Source organism: Varanus komodoensis, unplaced genomic scaffold, assembly GCF_004798865.1.
Source record: "Varanus komodoensis strain SLA01 unplaced genomic scaffold, ASM479886v1 scaffold26, whole genome shotgun sequence".
Taxonomy (NCBI): Eukaryota; Metazoa; Chordata; class Lepidosauria; order Squamata; family Varanidae; genus Varanus; species Varanus komodoensis.
The window spans coordinates 11,704,278-11,721,569 of NW_025335684.1; the positions used below are offsets into that span (position 1 = coordinate 11,704,278).

The window sequence follows — 17,292 nt, forward strand, 5'->3', positions numbered from 1 at the left end:
GCATTCGTTCAGACCAGACAAACAAAAGTCTGGTGTTGACAGAGTTAAAAAATTAGATAGGTGGAGTACATTTTATTTTTTATAAACTAAATCTGAAGACAAATACCCAGTTTCTTATTTTGCAGAGTGGACATATCGTATATACATGACATTTATGAAGTACAAGTAGATTTCTCACTGTATGTGAATTACACCCACAAAATAACAGATGCTTCCTTGCTTATTTTCTATTTGATTGTATCATGCTCTGCATGAAAGAATAAACTACAGATTACATTTGAAAATTTCTCTCATATGAAGCAAAACGCACACACACACACAGAGCGAGCGAGCGAGCGACCAACCCCCCCTCCAAAACCCTCACCTATAGAAAGCTACTTGAAGAAAGCTGTACTGCAAAATAAAGGGGCACTGGAAACATCTTGTGAGAATGTAAAAGTGGTTTTCTGTAACAACACAGAGAAAGTCCAGCAGTTTTGATTTCATGGCACTGAAATACTGTATACTTACAGCCCCCAATCTTCTTTCTTAGTTCCCCATAACAAATTAAGCCATACAGCTCCAGGGAGGATTTTTTCAGCCCTTGAGAAAACACTGCAAAGAAAAGAAAGAAAACCACAGGTGTTAAGGGAAAAGAGAAACAGTATTCCCATACAGTATGATTAAGCCAGTAAATGCAGAACACACCCTTATTTAATAATTCTTGGAAAACATGAAATAAATATCAACTCTGATTTAAATGTAATTGGCAAGACACAAGATCTTCCTGCAGTTAATAAAACATATGCTGTAATCTGAAAAGCCAATATATTTCCAGTACCCTGTTTTACACTGGAAGTCACAGGAGAGAATGCTTCCAAAATATTCTTGATGCAAATACTGATTTTCTCACACAGAACTCTCCTGCGCCCCTGTGCTCCTTGGACCTCATGGTTTGTGTTCAAGGATGGATTCAGTATTTAGAGGCCAAGTCTCTATATTCCAGGCCCTGTGAAGCAACTTAAGGATCAATCTATGAATGAACTTAGGTCAAGGCTTTCGGAAGACATTCCCCAGTTCAGGTCTGCCAACCCTTCTCTGCTATTGCATTTCAGAACAATTCGTTTTAATGATGCTTCTGCTAACTGAAGGTTTTGTTTTTTATATCTACATAGAGAATAGGGCAATATCGATTATTTATTTTCGTTAAAATACTTCACTGCACATTACTGAAAGGATGCCAGGGCAGTATACAACCATTTAAACATTACACTAAGAATTATCTAACTGTACATTGGCCTACTTAGTTTAAGGCAGCCATCTCCAATCCGATACTTTCAGATGGACAACTCCCATCAGTTTCAGCCAGTGCGGCCAATGGTCAGGAATCGTGGCAGCTGCAGTCCAAAACATCTGGAGGGCATGTGGGGTTAGGGTATGCCTGATTCCCGATTGCCAGTTCTTCACTGAAGTGTCAGACTGGCAATGTGGCAAGCAAAACTCAAGGAAACAGAGTACTATGCTGCGTGGCACTGCTATGCATCCTCGTCCGCCACATGTTGCTCAGTGTGGCTACACGAAGGTGCCACACGTCTCACAATCCTCAGGCACAGTGACTCAGTGCAGAACCCCCCCCCCCCATGCAAACACTTTAATGTTGTTATTACATTTATAGCCTGCCTTTCTTCTATCTCGGAAAATGGATTTCCAGACGGTCTCCCCAGCAAGCACTGCTTAACTTCAGCATGAGGACCATGCTCCAGGACATGCCTTGAGATGATTCCTTTTTCAATTCCACAGGCTGTATGTCAGTGGATATTATGCTGCAGCCTAGTTACACCAGCCATAGTATGCTCACCATTATCAAAGTCAATGTACTTGGAAATCTTGTGCCAGGTGCGATAGTAGAAATGCCGAACCTGCTCCTTGTTCTTCACCATGCTTGCTGGCTTGCTTTTCTTCTTATACTTCAGGGCAATGTTGTTTTGAATTGCTTCAAAGTCCTTCCCATGCTGAAAAAGCAAATGTACCACACAAACTGAAAAAGAACACTGGATCAGAGATATGAGGAGTGAGCAGCAGGAAGCCTTCTTCTAGAGGGCTTGGCCGTTCATACACTTGGGCAAAACCTTTTCCCAGAAGGTATTGAAGGCTAGAGGGTCTGGCTTACTACAAATCACTGTTAAGGTACTATGAATTCGGCAGGGGCTATAAAAAGTGAGTATGTATGCAAAATCTCCAAGACTCACACCAAAATGCAGGGGTAGGCAGCTACAGAAGGTCCAGGGTACATTTTTGAGCCTCGGGCCACCTCCTCCTTGCAGTATCCCTGTGCCCAGAATTTTTAAGAACCCCTAAAAACTGGAGGTTTGCAAGGGTTAAATTTAGCTTGTTTGCATGCTAAATCTAGACCTGTATCAGCTACAGGGCAGTGCAAGGGCCTAAAGTAGTGACGTTTGGCCATTTCAGAGTCCTGTAGTGCTAGAACTGCCACCACTGCCCAACCATTTCCGCCCCCTGCCCCGCTGCTTCCCACTCCGGTCCTAATGAATGCCACCCCCAATATGCAGGATTAGGCAGATTAGGCTCTAGTAGAGATCTCTGGAGGTACAAGGCAGCACACCGCAAATAACCCTAAAACAACCACTTGTGAATTACAGTCCATCTGCTGCACAATATACTTGAAGGAGTTGGGGCAGGAGCAGAGAGTTAAACGTGTACGTTGCAAATAATTTAGCTAAAAAACAAATCAAGTGCATTTGTTTACTACTTATAATATTCAACTATCTAACAGAATTAGACACCTTAAGCCGAAAATATAGCAAGTACCCATCTCTGGAACACAGGAGTATATGGAGATTGAAAGCTGCTGGACACACCCACCTCATACAGGCCCTCAAAGAAGGTATTCTTGTCCTCTGTGCTCCATGATTCCCACTGACGTCTAACTTTCTTGCCTTCTTCCTTTTCTCCAGCTGAGGAGCCCAGGTTTCTTGTAGCAGTTTTTGAACTGCCAGCTGGGGTGCTGGGAGGGATTCCTGATGAAGTGACAGAGGAGGCTCCACCATTATCTGCACCTTTAGGAAACAAGACCACCACTACATATTTTCCAATACGAAATTCTCTATTCATAGCCAAGTTTTGTTCACAGGAGGTACTCAAAAACCTTAGCAATATAAATGCTTCTCAAACTTCCTTGAGGATCTGATGTTTAGAAAGCAGGATAGTCATTTACCCACTAAGTACAGTGCTTGAGTTCCTGAATTTTCTATCACCAACAGCTAAAGAAGGGGGATTCCAAATGATATTACAAATTAGTTCCGGAAAATTGATATGTGGTTCATGAGATGGGAAAACAAAACAGAACGTCAGGCTGAAATGAAACTGGGCGTCAGGTTAAAACTATTCTCAGCTGATGCCACATTTTAAACTACCAGTTCTATCTCAAAGAACTGCTTTTTAATCTTGATTTGATTATAATACACAATTATTTCTACCACTTTGAATTCTCTATTTGAAATAGATGGTTTGTTTCCATTGTACCACTTCACAGCCCTTGAAAATACTCAATTCCTTAAAGCAGAGACAGAATCTAGAGAGAAACATGCTAACAAGTTTCACATGTAAAACTTTTGAATGACAGAATGGCTGCAAAATTACAAAATACTGCCTTTTGACATTGCCCAAGTGTGCAAAATGAACAAGATTTGGTGTCAAATGGGTCTGTGACCCTTGGAAAGAAACCTGCCCACTTCTGCTAGCGATCTTATTTTCGGGTGCCCAATACTTAAGTGCATGAAGGTTCTCCACACCCATGATGCCAATGTCATGTCGAGCTGGGAGGGAGGGTCATACATGTAGGTTGATCCATGTTCCCAAGTGTTCCAGCAGCTTGGAAGAGCTTGCCACCCACATATTTTTGACAGCCTCCACATGGAGGCCATAGGGTATGAAGAATCTCTTGAATCACTGCAGCTGACTGGCCCACTCACAACTGTTAAGATAAGATAGGCCTACTGTTTGGTGTCCAAAACAGTTAAACAAATATTAAAGTCTTGCAATAAATGGATACAGCTTTCCATCTTCCAGCGCTCTTGGTGCTAAACAGTTAGCAAGCATCTTGGTGAACATTTGCAGTGGTACCATCCAAGATAGATTGCTTCACGTCACTGCTTGTTCAGAATTACGGAGTAATTCCACTCCATAAACTGTTAAGATGGAGACCAAAAATCTGCGCACTCAAAAGGAAATGAGTGTGATACCTTTTACAGATAAAAACTGCCATTTTCACAGTGCTTATGATGCATTCACTCAGTCCCAGAGAACTACTGAAGAGCTGGGAAACAGTCTTGAAGGGGGCACTTCTTCCTGACTGCCTACAGTCCTCAACTTGGTATACCTCTTTACAGAGCCCAGCTACTCCTCCTTTACTAACTCTCCCAGAGAAGAGGCAGGAGGGAAGAGGAAAGGGCTGAAAGTACTGCAGTACCTAAAGAAAGTGCAGTCTGAGGAGTCAGTAGAACAATGAAGACTGGTAGCCGAAGAGCCCAGAGAGAACCAATAGAGCAGGAGCTGTTACTAACCAGTGGTGTGGTACACATCCCCAACTAGCATAAAGCCCACTTGGTGTGACTGACAAGGGGCTTGGTTAGCATTACTGACATGTTTTTTCAAAGAAATAAATAAGCTGATTGAGTAATTAATTCATGTGCGGGAACATAAGGGTCAGCAAGCATCTTCTGGCTATCCGATTGACTTAGACAACAGGCAAGAGTATGAGTATATCAGTGGGCAAAGTCATGGCACTTCACCTTTGATCATGCAATGCAGGAATGAGTGACGGCTGAGAGGCTTTGAAACGTGACTGTAGCTTTGCAAGCGGGAGTGAAAGGCCACCAGGCACAAGCTCTGTAAATGCCAGTGCAGCTGTTTCTTCACCTCCGTAATCCTGTTCCTCTTCCATGTGAATAGGGCCCTGGCCCACTTGACTTTCCAATGAGCTCTACACTGGATCCACTGGTTGCCCTGACCCTGTAGCACAGAGAAAGCAGCTGCCCCACTGGAAGAGCTGGCAGAAGGATGCCCAGCATCAGAGCAATATTTGTGGAGTACTCATGGCCAAACAGAATCTTCAGCTGAGGTTTAGACGGAAGAGGAAAATCATAATACAAAACATGCAAAGCTCAGAAACTCTCTTAAGCCTATCACACTTCTTTCCCCAAGGACGTAACATTCGCCTTTCCCCCTTCAATCTGTATTTTGATAAAAATTAACAGTTGTTTTACCAGCTGTGCTTTCAAGGGCAGTTGAAGGCTGCAAAATGCTACACCATTGTGCCCTAGGCATTCTATCAGCATGCAGATCACCAAATGGGTTCTTGTGATGGTTCACTTCCATTTCTGGAGCCATGAATGTCTGTAGTGCTGCGGAAACATAGTGACTTCTTTCAAGTTCAGGATTACCTGCCAATGCCTTAGGCTCCAAGGTGTGTTAACACCTATTGTGGTATGACTGGAATGCTGTGTTCTGCGTGTGCACAGGGGGACAAGAACCAGGATCACTACTCATGTGGTCAGAAACATTCATTTCTATTCCTTCAATCTCCCTGCCTGTGCCTACCTCTTTGTTCAATGCCCAATAACTGCATTCTTGATGAAGTGGTAGTCTGACTTGTTGAGAACTGGCAGCTAAACCTCCGCAGGTACTTGTAGCAGAACAAATGCCCAACTTGGTTTATCAACCAAGACCTGTTTACTGCAGCTTATAAGCTACGTAGGCCAGAGACTGTGGTTTGCAGGTTGCACCAGACCACCCCACATTCCTTGCTGTTCGATTTACTATACTAATTATATTAGCACCCCCAGCCCACCTGACAGGGCCCAAAGTAGCCAACTCAGTATTAAGTCCTGATTTCCCATGTCTTTGACTCTGCTTCAACAACCCCCTTTTCTTCAGTTCTCCTTTTCTCAGCAGCTGAATCAGTGGCTGCATCTACCATTGTCCTTTAATCTGAAGGGAGTCATAGAAGAAAAAGCGCTCATTTCTGCTATGACTGACACTGTTCTAAAAGCTCTTAGCGATGACCATGATGACCAGAGTGATTCTGTATGACACCTGACTGTATTTCCTAATGGCTCTGCTGCACCTTTACATTGCAAGTGGTGAAGGGGTAAAGCAGGTTTATATAAGCTTTTTTAGGCTAGTATGGGAAGGCACAATGATCTGCAGTATATGAAAATGCCTGCCTCTGTGGAAGTGGGCCATGACACAAGATTTGCTGCTCCTGTGATGGAAGAACTCACTGAAGACAAATGTGCCATCTGATGCAAGTTGCTTGCACACACCAAAACCATGTGGACATCAATGGATATGGACACTTGGAACAATGCTGGTTTCCAGGGCAATTTTTCCATGTCCTTGGCCACATATGAAATCATGGCACAGGAAATTGGGCCTACCATCCACCATTCAGACACAGTAATGCAGCAATCTGTATCAGTAAAAACAGATTCCAGCTGACCTTGTACAAACGCGGTTTCAACCTGCATATAAAATCTTCAGAGACACAGTGTACATTCTGAACAAGCTCATATAGGTGGGGGATGAGAGGAAGATTGTTCAGAATGTTGGATATGTTGGTGACATACAGGTATGTGAGGGGGTGTCCCACGGAGATGGGTAGAGACCTGTTCTCCCCTGCAGAGGAAGGCAGGACGCACTCCAACGGAGCCAAGCTCAAGGAACCAAGATTCAATCTGGATGCCAGGAAGCACTTCCTGACAGTCAGGACCCCGAGGGTGTGGAATGGGCTTCCACGGGAGGTGGCTGAGGCCCCATCGGTGCGGGTGTTCAAGGACAGGCTGGACGTCCACATGGTGGGCAAGTCGTGAGCGGAGCCGGCTGGTGCCGGAGTTCAGACTAGATGGCCCAGGAGGCCCTTTCTAACTCGCTCTGTTTCTATGTTTCTGTTGTATAGTTGCTCTGTGAACTGGAATTTCTCAGGCAGTGGGGGACCTGACTTCCTTGCCCATGCACATTTTAGCTTTTCTAAGATGGCATGAGAAGGTCTACAGCCATTAATGCTTTCCTATCATGGTCCTCCAAGCACCTATGGGCTCTAAATAATGATTTATGGATGTTTGCACAGGCCTTTCAGGGAGAAACTGTGACCCAGCTATCTTCTGGAACTTCGGCAAACAAGCTAGCCACAGGCGAATTCTTCACTGGTTGCCATAATATAGTAAATTATCTCCATGCATGCCCCCTCATTCCAAGAAACTAGGTCTTTGCTCTTCAACTTTGTCTTTCAGTCAAACTGAACAGCCAGACAGAAATTTAAGTACAACCATGGCTGTACTACACACCCAAGACACAGTGAAACTCCTTCTGCACGCTTCTGGACCTTGTATTGTTTGCTGCACCCTACAGAACATTTAAGTCAAGGAGACACATACTTGTTAAGGACAACTCCAAGTTACCAAGGTGGCCAAATGAGTCTCCCCATTCATTCATTCATCCCATGGCATCTTCATTTCATTTCTTACAGTGGCAACAGATGCTACCAACAGCTACTGCTTTTCAATACAGATCTTCCTTGGTGTTGTTACGTATTGGGTCTTCTTGAGCAAAAGAGGGTTGGTACAGTTACAGGTGTTACGCAGCAGAAAAAGGAGGCTTCAACAGAAATGCTGCTCAAGAAGTTGGACTGCAGGATGGGGGTGTGTGGAGTAAGCCTTTGTGTGTTAAACTTCTGTATCTGAAGCTGGAGGAGGGTAAGAAAGCAGGTCCTCTGAAGTACAGGGGTAACTGCTGCCAAGGAATCAGAAAGCAAGGGGCTGGTGTGGAGTGAAAACTGTATCAGAGAGGGAGTGTGGGGAAGAGAAAGCCTCAACAAATGAAACAACTCAGGCAGATGAAGACAGCAGGGCACTAAATGCACATGGCACCGAAATGGTAGCGGTTATCAGAAACAAAGGCGGGCAGGTATGGGGAAGAACGGAAAACTTTCCAACTGGAGACGGCAAAAGCAAAACAGGGTGGTCTAATGCGATGTGCAAGCCTACCCGTTGGCTGCGTTCAGAAAACACAACAAGGTTTGTGTGTGTTGTCAAGGAACTGTGGATTGGTATCGAAATGTGGGCTGTTGCATTGTCTGAGCCCAGCTGTACTAACCAACATGAACAATCGACAGTTTACAACCCAACAAAGCATGGGTTCTCTTCATGTGTTGTTTATAGTTAATAAGCCCTTGTTTTTTTAGCACAGTGGACTTAGAAAGCACAACTATACTTCAACAGCAACCGATAGTCCAACAACAACTTACACACAATCTATGACTGTGGGTAATTGTGCAGTCTGACCCGCTTCACTGCTTCTCTGGGGGAATATGTGAAGTGTATAAAATATTTAGCCACTGAAAGAGAATATTCCCACACTAAAATCTTAAAGAAAATACAAAGAAGGAGCTGCCAAACCAGAACAGTGGTGATATTTTGGATGTTTAAACCCTGAGTATGAGGCAAGTTGCCTGAACTGAGCTGTAAAATCACAAAAGCACATCACTGCACGGTTGTTCAGTACAAAGACAGAAGCTAGCTCAAGTCAATGGGCTATAACTAGCAACAATCTAAAATTAAATAGTAGGGTTAACAAGCATGTTGTTAATTTCTCTCCTGATACCTCTCTTGAACATTCCCAAAAGGCATTTCCATGAGTTTTGAAAGGAGCATTCCCTAAAGAACCACGTGAGATGATTTTCCCCAAACAATTCTTCTGTGGTGCTAATGCAACACAAGAGTGTTCCTACCAAAACACAAGCGCAAAGCAAGGATTCTGAAGAATTCTGGTAAATACCATCCAGTTCTATTTTGCCTACAACATGCATGATTCTGTGAGCTACACCACAAACAAAGCAAAAGTTGGAAATCAGAAATCATAACAGGTTAATAAGTAAGTAATGGACACCTTTTGGGGAAAGAAAAAGGTCAGTTCTGAATTGACAAGCTGATCAACATAAAATTTCTTTGGTAGTTTTTCACAAGGTACTCTTATCTGTCAGAAGTTCATACTATAATTTAATCAAATTGTAAAATCTCAATGTATATTGTAGTGTCTTTCAACAATAATTTTAAAAAATCGGGGTGATGTCAGGTATACAATAAAAATTGAAATAATAGGACACATTGGTTTGAAAGCATCTGTGCCACAGATAACCTTGCAATTTTGCCATATCTAATACTTGAAATGGAACTGGTTGTTAAAGATTGGCCAATGTGTGCTCCTCTGTTAACAATTTAAAATCATAATAAACATAGTTTAATTGATGAGTAGATTCATATATTTAAGAAGACATTTTGAAGGTTTTTTTTGCCATTGCTGAAGAGGCAAGGAGTTGAAAATGCTATGTGTCTCTTCCACAATTTGAAGCCTTCAGCTCCCTGTATGCCTATCCTATCCATTTTTCAACTACCAGATTCACACAGCTACAGATACCTTTTTATAGAATGTCTGTGCCTTTTAATATAGCTTCTGCAATAGGTGTTTGTTAAATTGTGCCCGATACAATTTAAAAAATCCATGTAAAGGACCAGAGCTTATGCTTTGATGTAGAAGTTCCAAGGTTCATTCTCTGGCATGTCCAGAAGGATCAAATGTGCAGTGATATGAGAGTCTTTTGCCCAGAATGCAGGAACACACAGTCAGAGGAGATAATGCTGAACTAGAAGGACAAACAGCCGGGCCTAGTATAAGGCAGTTTCCTAAATTCCTAGCTATCATTAAAAATTAGAGCTCAAAACATTGTAGAATCCTCCCAGTTTTTTTTATTCTCACTTAAGTGCACAATTCTATCCTTGTTTCGTCAGAAAGGAAGCCATACAACTTCCAGCATCCTTTCAACCTGCCATGCTCACTGAAGCAGGCTGGGAAATTTAGGACTCTCCTCACATCTAAACAAACCCTTGCACCATTAAATACATTTACCAATTAGATCAAAACACGCAAATAAAAATCATATGTCTCAATTCAAAGCAAAGCAACCAATGCAGATCTAGTTCTCAGGAAACTGGGTGTTTCTTTTAACACAGGTGGGAATAAGCTTATGAGATGCAACTAGTCATAGTGCCTGCCAGACTGAAGCCAGATTTCACTGAGGTGATGGGAGTTATAATATGTGGACACATGTGCTTAAAAAACAGCACAAATAGTGAAATATACCAAATCACTAAAATTGTATTCTGTAGCTGACCCAATGTCCCTCCAGCACCACTTACTGAGTTGTCCCAGTCAACATATATGGGTTTTTTAATGATCTACACTTCACTAAGGGTGGTGGATCTAAGATCTTGCCTGCACTAACCTGTACAACATTTCTAGTAAACTAGATTAGAAGTTATCATGTAATGAGGTAACACAGGGATTGATCCTCTAGAGTCTGAAAATCTGATTTGACACCAGGTTTCCCATCAACGTCATTGATGATTTTTAATACTTTTAGGCATCTTGATTCTGTAATTCTCATTGACAAAAACTCTTTCAGCATGGGTGGTGGTTGGCTTTGGCCGGCTACACTGCTACACAGTAGTATTATCATTATTCATCACAAATATATCCTTCAGGGTCTTTATTGGAAGAATTAAGGGGGAATATTTTTAATGGAGAAAGTGGCCCAGTGATGAGCGTTTTTTAAAAAGTCTTATACATTTCTGTTTGCTTGTAAAGGCAAGTAACTGATGAAATATATGCTGGGATACAATCAATAAGCAGAAGTACTATAGAACGATAGCCTAGTCAAATACTGATACTGGGGATTATCTAGAAATGCCTCCTAACGAGCTCAGCATGGAGGTCATATGCCAATGAGTAATTATTGTAAACACTCAAGGACAAGAATTTGTTTAACAATCCATACTCTAAAAGAATAACCAAAATTTTACTATATAAGTAAAAACTTAATTCTAGCTCAGAAAGGTTCAAGATACTTCCAACAGTTCACGACAGCACAAGGCAGAATGTTCAAAATACTTACACAGTTGGCACTTCCAACCTGCCCTAATCAACAGCCAATCTTTTATTATGATTAGCATCCCAAATAATGTTTCAACAAGAGCCATTGTTGGATAACAACAACATTAATACACCAAGGAATGTTTTATGCCAACAAGTCAGGTGCGTACACCTCCTGTTCAGTTCCAATTTGTTAGCCCAAACCAAAAAGATTAACTGAGGCCTTTAAAGTAGCTTGCATTTAGGAAGTTAAAGATCACCTTTAATAATAACCACCAACCATAAAAATGCTCTCATTTAGCATGCACACATGCAGACCACGCATACAAGAGATAAGCAATATAAACCTTTGAATGCAAAGGAGGGGCTGGTGGAAGAACAAGACGAAAAAGAGAGCAACACTTACAGGGACAAAACCCTCAGGGCCTTAGAGAGCATCCCTCGGCCCACAGATCATACCCCCTTCTGTGTGTGTGGGTCCATGCATGGGCCAGCGGCCAAAATGACCAATACTGTACCTTTGCCTTTTGCAGCAGCGGCGGCGGCGGCAGCAGCAGCATTGCTGCTGCCTCCTCCGACTGCACAGGATGCCTGGGAATCCTTCCTTAGCCTCTTGCTCTGAGGTCGGACACTGGACCTAAGGAAATGATGCTGGTCGTGACTGTGGGCCGGCTGGACCGAGGAGGGGGCCGGGGGTAAAGCCGAGGAGGCCGAGGAGGGGCCCCCGTCTGGGTCGCTGCTCTGGATGATCGCCTGGTCTTTCTTTGTGCTGCCGCCCGGCACTGGCACTCGTCCCCCGTCGCCTGGCCCTTCTTCCAGGGGCTCCTCTTCACCCGCTCGCTTGCCCAGCTTCCTCAAGCCTTCCTCCGGGGCGGTGGTGCTGGTGCCGCTGCTGTCGCCCAGCTTCACTGTCATCCTGCGAGGAGGAAGAGGAGGGTTGGTAGAAAGAGCGGTGGGGAGAAGAAAGCAGCAGACAAAGTGGGGAGGGAGGGGTGCACAAAGTCAGCTCAGGGACCCCCGCCACGAAGCACGGAAAAGCCGCCCCCCACACAGCCTGCCTTCCGAGGGGAGAAGTTTAGCTGCAGAAATTCGCCTCAACATGGCCGCCGTTGTTTGTTACTAAATCCCCTTTCGTCGGCTTGTCCCGACCCAGCAACCTGTGCCGAAGGAAGCAGAAGGGCGCAGCGGGCCAGAAACCCCTCCAAAGGATAGCCGGCCCCGCCGGGCGGCCGCTGGCCCCTTCTGCGGGAGGATTCGGGGCGCCCCTGGCCGGAAAACGCCGAGGCAAAAGTCGGGCGTTTGGAAAGCGCTCGACAGCCGCGGAGAGGCGAGGAGGAGGAGGACGACGACGACGAGCAGCAGAAGAAAACCACCCTCGCGGGGAGAAGCCAGCAGAGCGAGCGAGCGGAGGCCCCTAAAAGTGACTCTCCCCCGCCCCATCCTACCCATTGTGTGGGTCCTCTGGGCCAGGGGGGCTCTTCTTTCTCCTCACCATGGAGCCGAGGCGGTCCGACCTACTGAGGGGGGGGAATTCATATTCCTAGATGCAGCAAGCAAGCGGCAGCTTCTCCTCCTCTCTCTCTCTCTCTCTCTCTCTCTCACTCGCTCTCTGCAAGCGAGTGTCTCTCTCTCTCTCTCTCGCTCGCTCTCTAGGACTGGGACTGGCCAAGGCTACAAAGATTTCCAACTCCCCCACCCACCCGCCCACCCCCAAATTGCTAAGCACCTTTCCGATTCCCTCGAAAAACTGCTGCTTTCTCCCCACCGCTACGGCAGGGCTTTCCAGCGGAACAAACAACAGAATCCTTTTACTCTTTTGTCCCAGACTCCCGAATTCCACATCCGCACCACTTGCTCTTATCAACATTTGGTTCTATTTCGCATTTGAAATAAAATGGGAGTGTTATTCCTGGGTTTGCCCTGATTTGATTTTTTTTTTAATGCTAAAGAGCATATTTAGAATTCCCAAAGGCAATTACTTTTTTTGGGGGGGAGGGAATGGTACACCACCAACTTTTAGCATTTGGAATTACTTTTCACTCACTCCTCAGGTTCAAAAGAACTCCCAACCAAACCATCCACCCCAGCAAGCCATCCCCTAAATAACAAAGTGTCAGAGCTGCAAACAGCATGCAAATCAATGTAGTGAATCCTGATGCTACTGAAATCCTTGTTGTTATATCTCTTGGGACAAAATATTCAATACTTAAAGTATCTTCTGCTCTCACTTGTAAACACAAACATATCACAAATAATGCACGTGCAAAGTTATATAGAGAGGGCTTCTGACAATTAAAAGCTTTTGCGGGGGGCTTTTGTACACATGGCAAAATATTTGAAAGCATGGCAAAGATTTTAAAAACTTCCAAGTAAGTCACCTTTTGGTGCCACACTAGTGCATAACCCTGTAGACGTTTATTTAAAAGTCATTTTGAAATCAGTGAGACTTACTTTTGCATAAACAGGCATGGGATCAAGCTAGTCTATATGAAATACCATTTCTTTCTCGTAACACTAACCAAAATTCAGCCATCATCAAAAAGATAACCATCAGCAACAACTATCTCAAATCTCTGGTTAAAGGTTCAGCACAGTTCAAAATGGTCACCACACTTCAGGTTCCAGGTATCTTTCCATAATGGTTTTGCTAGATAAGGGGACCTTGCCAAGTACAGATCGCTCCTTCCTTATTTCCACCTCTATTAAACAGGTTTATACAGAAGCTAGCCCTGTGATTTTAGTTAAATTTATCTTCTAGAAAACATCAGAAGGAACCAAATGTTTGATTGCATGTGATAACGACATGTCGATCTTTTATTGGGTTTGTAAAAACAACCACCATCTCTTCCTGAAAAATTAAAAAACATACAGTAGTATAATCATTATCCACATATGAGATTAGTCAATATAAATAAGGCAGGTGTCCAGCCAAATGGGCAACGATCATCAGACATTGGAAAATCTTTCATTTTTATTTAACATTATTCCGTGATGTTGCCAGACTACCACAAGTTTGCAAGATTCAGTGCAACTGCAAATGATTGATTAAAGATTCAGCATCAGAAATAGGAAACTGAAAAGGACCGAATGTCAGTTTCAATATTCCTGAATCGAACAGAAGTTGGTGCACCATCCTCCCTCCGCAAAGGCGTCATGGCAGAGCTGACTTTATCCGAAATAGCACGCCCTCTCACTTTCTTGCATTTCATCCCAATTATTTCCCTAAACGGCAATGTTCCAGTTTCACGTTATTCCTACCAAAATGCGACCGCACAATAATTATATTCTAACTGATTCCCCCCAACATAACTTCTCCACTAAGCTATTCCGCCAACTTTTCTCCCGCTCTCTAATCCTTTTAAATGCAAGATCTAAACATTTCTTTCTAAGATCCGCTTCCCCGATGCCTTCACTAATCTCAGGACATTTTATTCCTCAGTTAGAGTGCCGAGCGTTGCACTTCACGGTCTTCCGGGCATCTGTACATCCTGGAAAATGGTGGCGAGGGGAGATCCTTTGCTTCACTTAGGGGAGATCACTTAGGCCCAAATCCTACCTGATGCATGGAGGCACCGTTGCAGCGCCGGTACCAGATTCCAGCAGCCCCCAAATCGTTCCAATTCTTCCAACACCACCCAAAAGAAGTTTTCCCCGCCGCTTGGACTGTCACTCCTTCCGTTTTTGCTTTCCTCGGACGCGAAAGACTGATAAGGGCTTCTTCCGCTTCCGCCTCGTCTCCGTGCTCAGCGAAGGGGCGGGAAGGAAAGGGTCGGGGACGAGGCGACGGAGCGAAATCAACGGACCACGCTGGGCGCGCGGACGAGCCACGCCTTCTACGGACCCCAAACAAACCGCTTCATTGGCCAGCCAAAGCGAGCGTGTAGGCTGCGGAGGCAAAGGTGACCAATCAAGGTGCTGCGCGGCAGATGACACTGGGCGTGAATGGAACCAACGACGGGGGCGGAGCTAAGAGCCTATAGTCGAAGGAGGAGGAAGCAAAACGTGTTAGAGGGCGGGAGAGGGGTCGAAGTGTTCGAGGTAATTCCTCATTGGCTTGAGACGAGTGATGACGTTTGGAGGAGGAGCTGGTGGGGCTCTTCCCAGATTTTCATTGGCAGGTTCCTTCTTTGATTGGCAAGTGGAGATGGCGTTGGAGGCTAGAAGGAATGCCGCTGGGGAATCTGTTGCAACGGTGTCTGCAAAAAGGGACTTGTGGCTTTTTAAAGATTAACGGTACTATCTTATGCATATTTAGAAGGAAGAAAAGTCCTATAACTCCCAACATGCCCCAATCAGCACTGGAGTTGCACAACTTGTAATCTGTTACAGGACAGTCCTTTGTCTACATGACTGCTCCGAAGTAACCGCTTTTCAATTGCAGTTACTAAAAGATTAAAGGTCCAATCCTATGCATATTTCTGCAGAAAAAACTCCTACACTTTTTCTATCTAAACTTGCATAGGTCCGCCACTTATATTTTATTTATTTATTTATCTTATTTATTTAGTGTGAACGAGAGATTCCCCCTTCAGATGCACGAAGTGTTGTTCCTAGTTGTGGCGCTTTTAAGGCTGCAATCCTGCTTTCCTGGGAGAAAGCACTATTGGTCGCCGTGGGATTTCTTTATGAATAGACCGGAATAGCTTTTACAGCACGATCCTAACAAATTTGTTGTGCATCCGTCTAATATCATGTGGATTCGACTCTAGAAAAGCTTGTGCAATAATAAATGTCTAAACGTGGATAGGATTCCATTCTAATACAACTCCCGTCATGCCCCAGGCAGCCACGTTGTATAAACGTGCATCGGATTGCACCCTTAGTCTCAAAGGTTTTCTAAGATTATTTGCTGTTTGCGTAACACTCTGCTTAAAATAATTAACAGAATAAAGTTGCCATAAAATTAACACAAATATTGCTTGCGAGCATTAGCTTCACACTCTGTGCTTGGTAATTCAGTGGTTTACCACAGAATGCTTGCTTTCACTAATTCATTGCAAAGAGCTTTCAGATCCGCGGCTGTTGGCGGACGGACTAAAATTAAAGGACCCGTTTATCTTCGATTCAGCAGAATCAAGTGGTAAACGCTTGCGAGGGAGGTGCTGCGGTATTACTCCAGTAGTCGGGAGCGAGTGATGTGTTGGGAACATGGAAGCCGTCTTATTGCAAACCAGCATTTAGTAATAACTCAGCATTGTGTTCACCGCAGTTGAACTTTCCCAGTTCTACTAGCAGGCGCCCGGAATAGAACCTGGAACCTTCTATATGCAACCCATGTGCTCTGTCCTTGAGTTACGGTCCATTTCTTTATTTAGTTGATTTTCTCAGGGTGCTTTGTAAACACGAAAGAACAAACAACTACCACCCCAAGTAACGAGGACGACGTACAATAAGAAAAGTCCACACTGTTCTTTGCACACAAAGAGAAAGGTAGGCTGAACCCGTCTCCTCTGAAATGCTAACCTCCTTCACGTAGGAACCTTCTCCTGCAGAACTTTAATCAGATTCCCCACCAAGAACCAGAAATGGTACATTCCAGCGGAGAGTGATCCTCCGTTTGCTTTCTTCTGCATCAGCCCGATCCTACGAGGCAGCGTTCGGGAATTTCCGTAAAACGGCCCGTTCGGGAGACGCCGCGTCTGTTCGGCCACCGCTTCGGGTATTTCCGTAGCGGGGGGTGCCGGCCGTTGTCAGGGGCAACGCGAAGCCTCCGCTTGAGCTGGCGGTCGAGGCCCGCCAGGCCGCTCTCTCGCGCCTTACCGGCTGAGGCGGCGCTGCGCGAGTCGGAGGCGACCTTACCTGGGGGAAGGGAGGCGCTGCCCCTGCTTTTCCGGACAAGTTGCTCAGGTGGCGGTTGGAGGAGGCCTCGGGCCAGTCCCTGCTGCGAGCGGCGGAGGGGAAAGGCTTTCCGTGTTGGGGTCCCGGAGGCGGCTGGAGGGGCGCGTCGGTCCCGAGGAGGCTGTTTCCGCGATGCTCGTGGTGTGCTGAGGGCGCAGGTGAGTCATTCCTGTGGGGAAAACGAAGGGAATTCCCAGCAGTGGGGCGCCTCCACCCGCGCGGCCTTATCTGAGGTCCCCACCAACCTCACCGGCCTAGGAATGGGGTCTAATTCCAAGAGCTCACTGGGAGGTCCTGAGGAAAGTCGTTCTTTTCAAATGACTTTTCAAATCTAACAAACTTATCCCATCGGTGAGGGTGTTCAAGGATAGGCTGGACGTCCACATGGTGGGCATGTCGTGAGCGGAGCCGGCTGGAGCCGGGGGTCAGACTAGATGGCCCGGGAGGCCCCTTCGGACTCGCAAGTCACGA

The 17,292-nt window shown here is 45.0% G+C and overlaps 2 protein-coding genes across 5 annotated transcripts in view; one reads left to right on the forward strand and one right to left on the reverse strand.

Annotated features, from left to right (window-relative positions):
- The window catches only part of CRAMP1 (cramped chromatin regulator homolog 1), a 45,465-nt gene extending 30,634 nt beyond the window's left edge, over nucleotides 1-14,831 (reverse strand). The window contains exons 1-5 of one of the 3 annotated variants that reach the window (XM_044433290.1): nucleotides 14,540-14,831; nucleotides 11,502-11,899; nucleotides 2,863-3,056; nucleotides 1,838-1,991; nucleotides 511-594 (exon numbers count right to left, since the gene is read on the reverse strand). In XM_044433290.1, the coding sequence (XP_044289225.1) occupies nucleotides 511-594; nucleotides 1,838-1,991; nucleotides 2,863-3,056; nucleotides 11,502-11,898 (829 nt within the window). In that variant the 5' untranslated portion in view covers nucleotide 11,899; nucleotides 14,540-14,831. Of the gene's footprint in view, nucleotides 1-510; nucleotides 595-1,837; nucleotides 1,992-2,862; nucleotides 3,057-11,501; nucleotides 11,900-12,428; nucleotides 12,560-14,539 lie in introns of those variants that run through there. The other 2 variants (XM_044433289.1, XM_044433288.1) reach the window with 2 other exon arrangements.
- A 306-nt stretch (nucleotides 14,832-15,137) lies between these two features.
- IFT140 (intraflagellar transport 140) overlaps nucleotides 15,138-17,292 on the forward strand; it is a 116,155-nt gene continuing 114,000 nt past the window's right edge. For both annotated transcript variants that reach the window (XM_044433125.1, XM_044433127.1), the window contains exon 1: nucleotides 15,138-15,216. The gene's annotated coding sequence lies outside the window, so the exon portion shown is untranslated. The remainder of the gene's footprint in view (nucleotides 15,217-17,292) is intronic.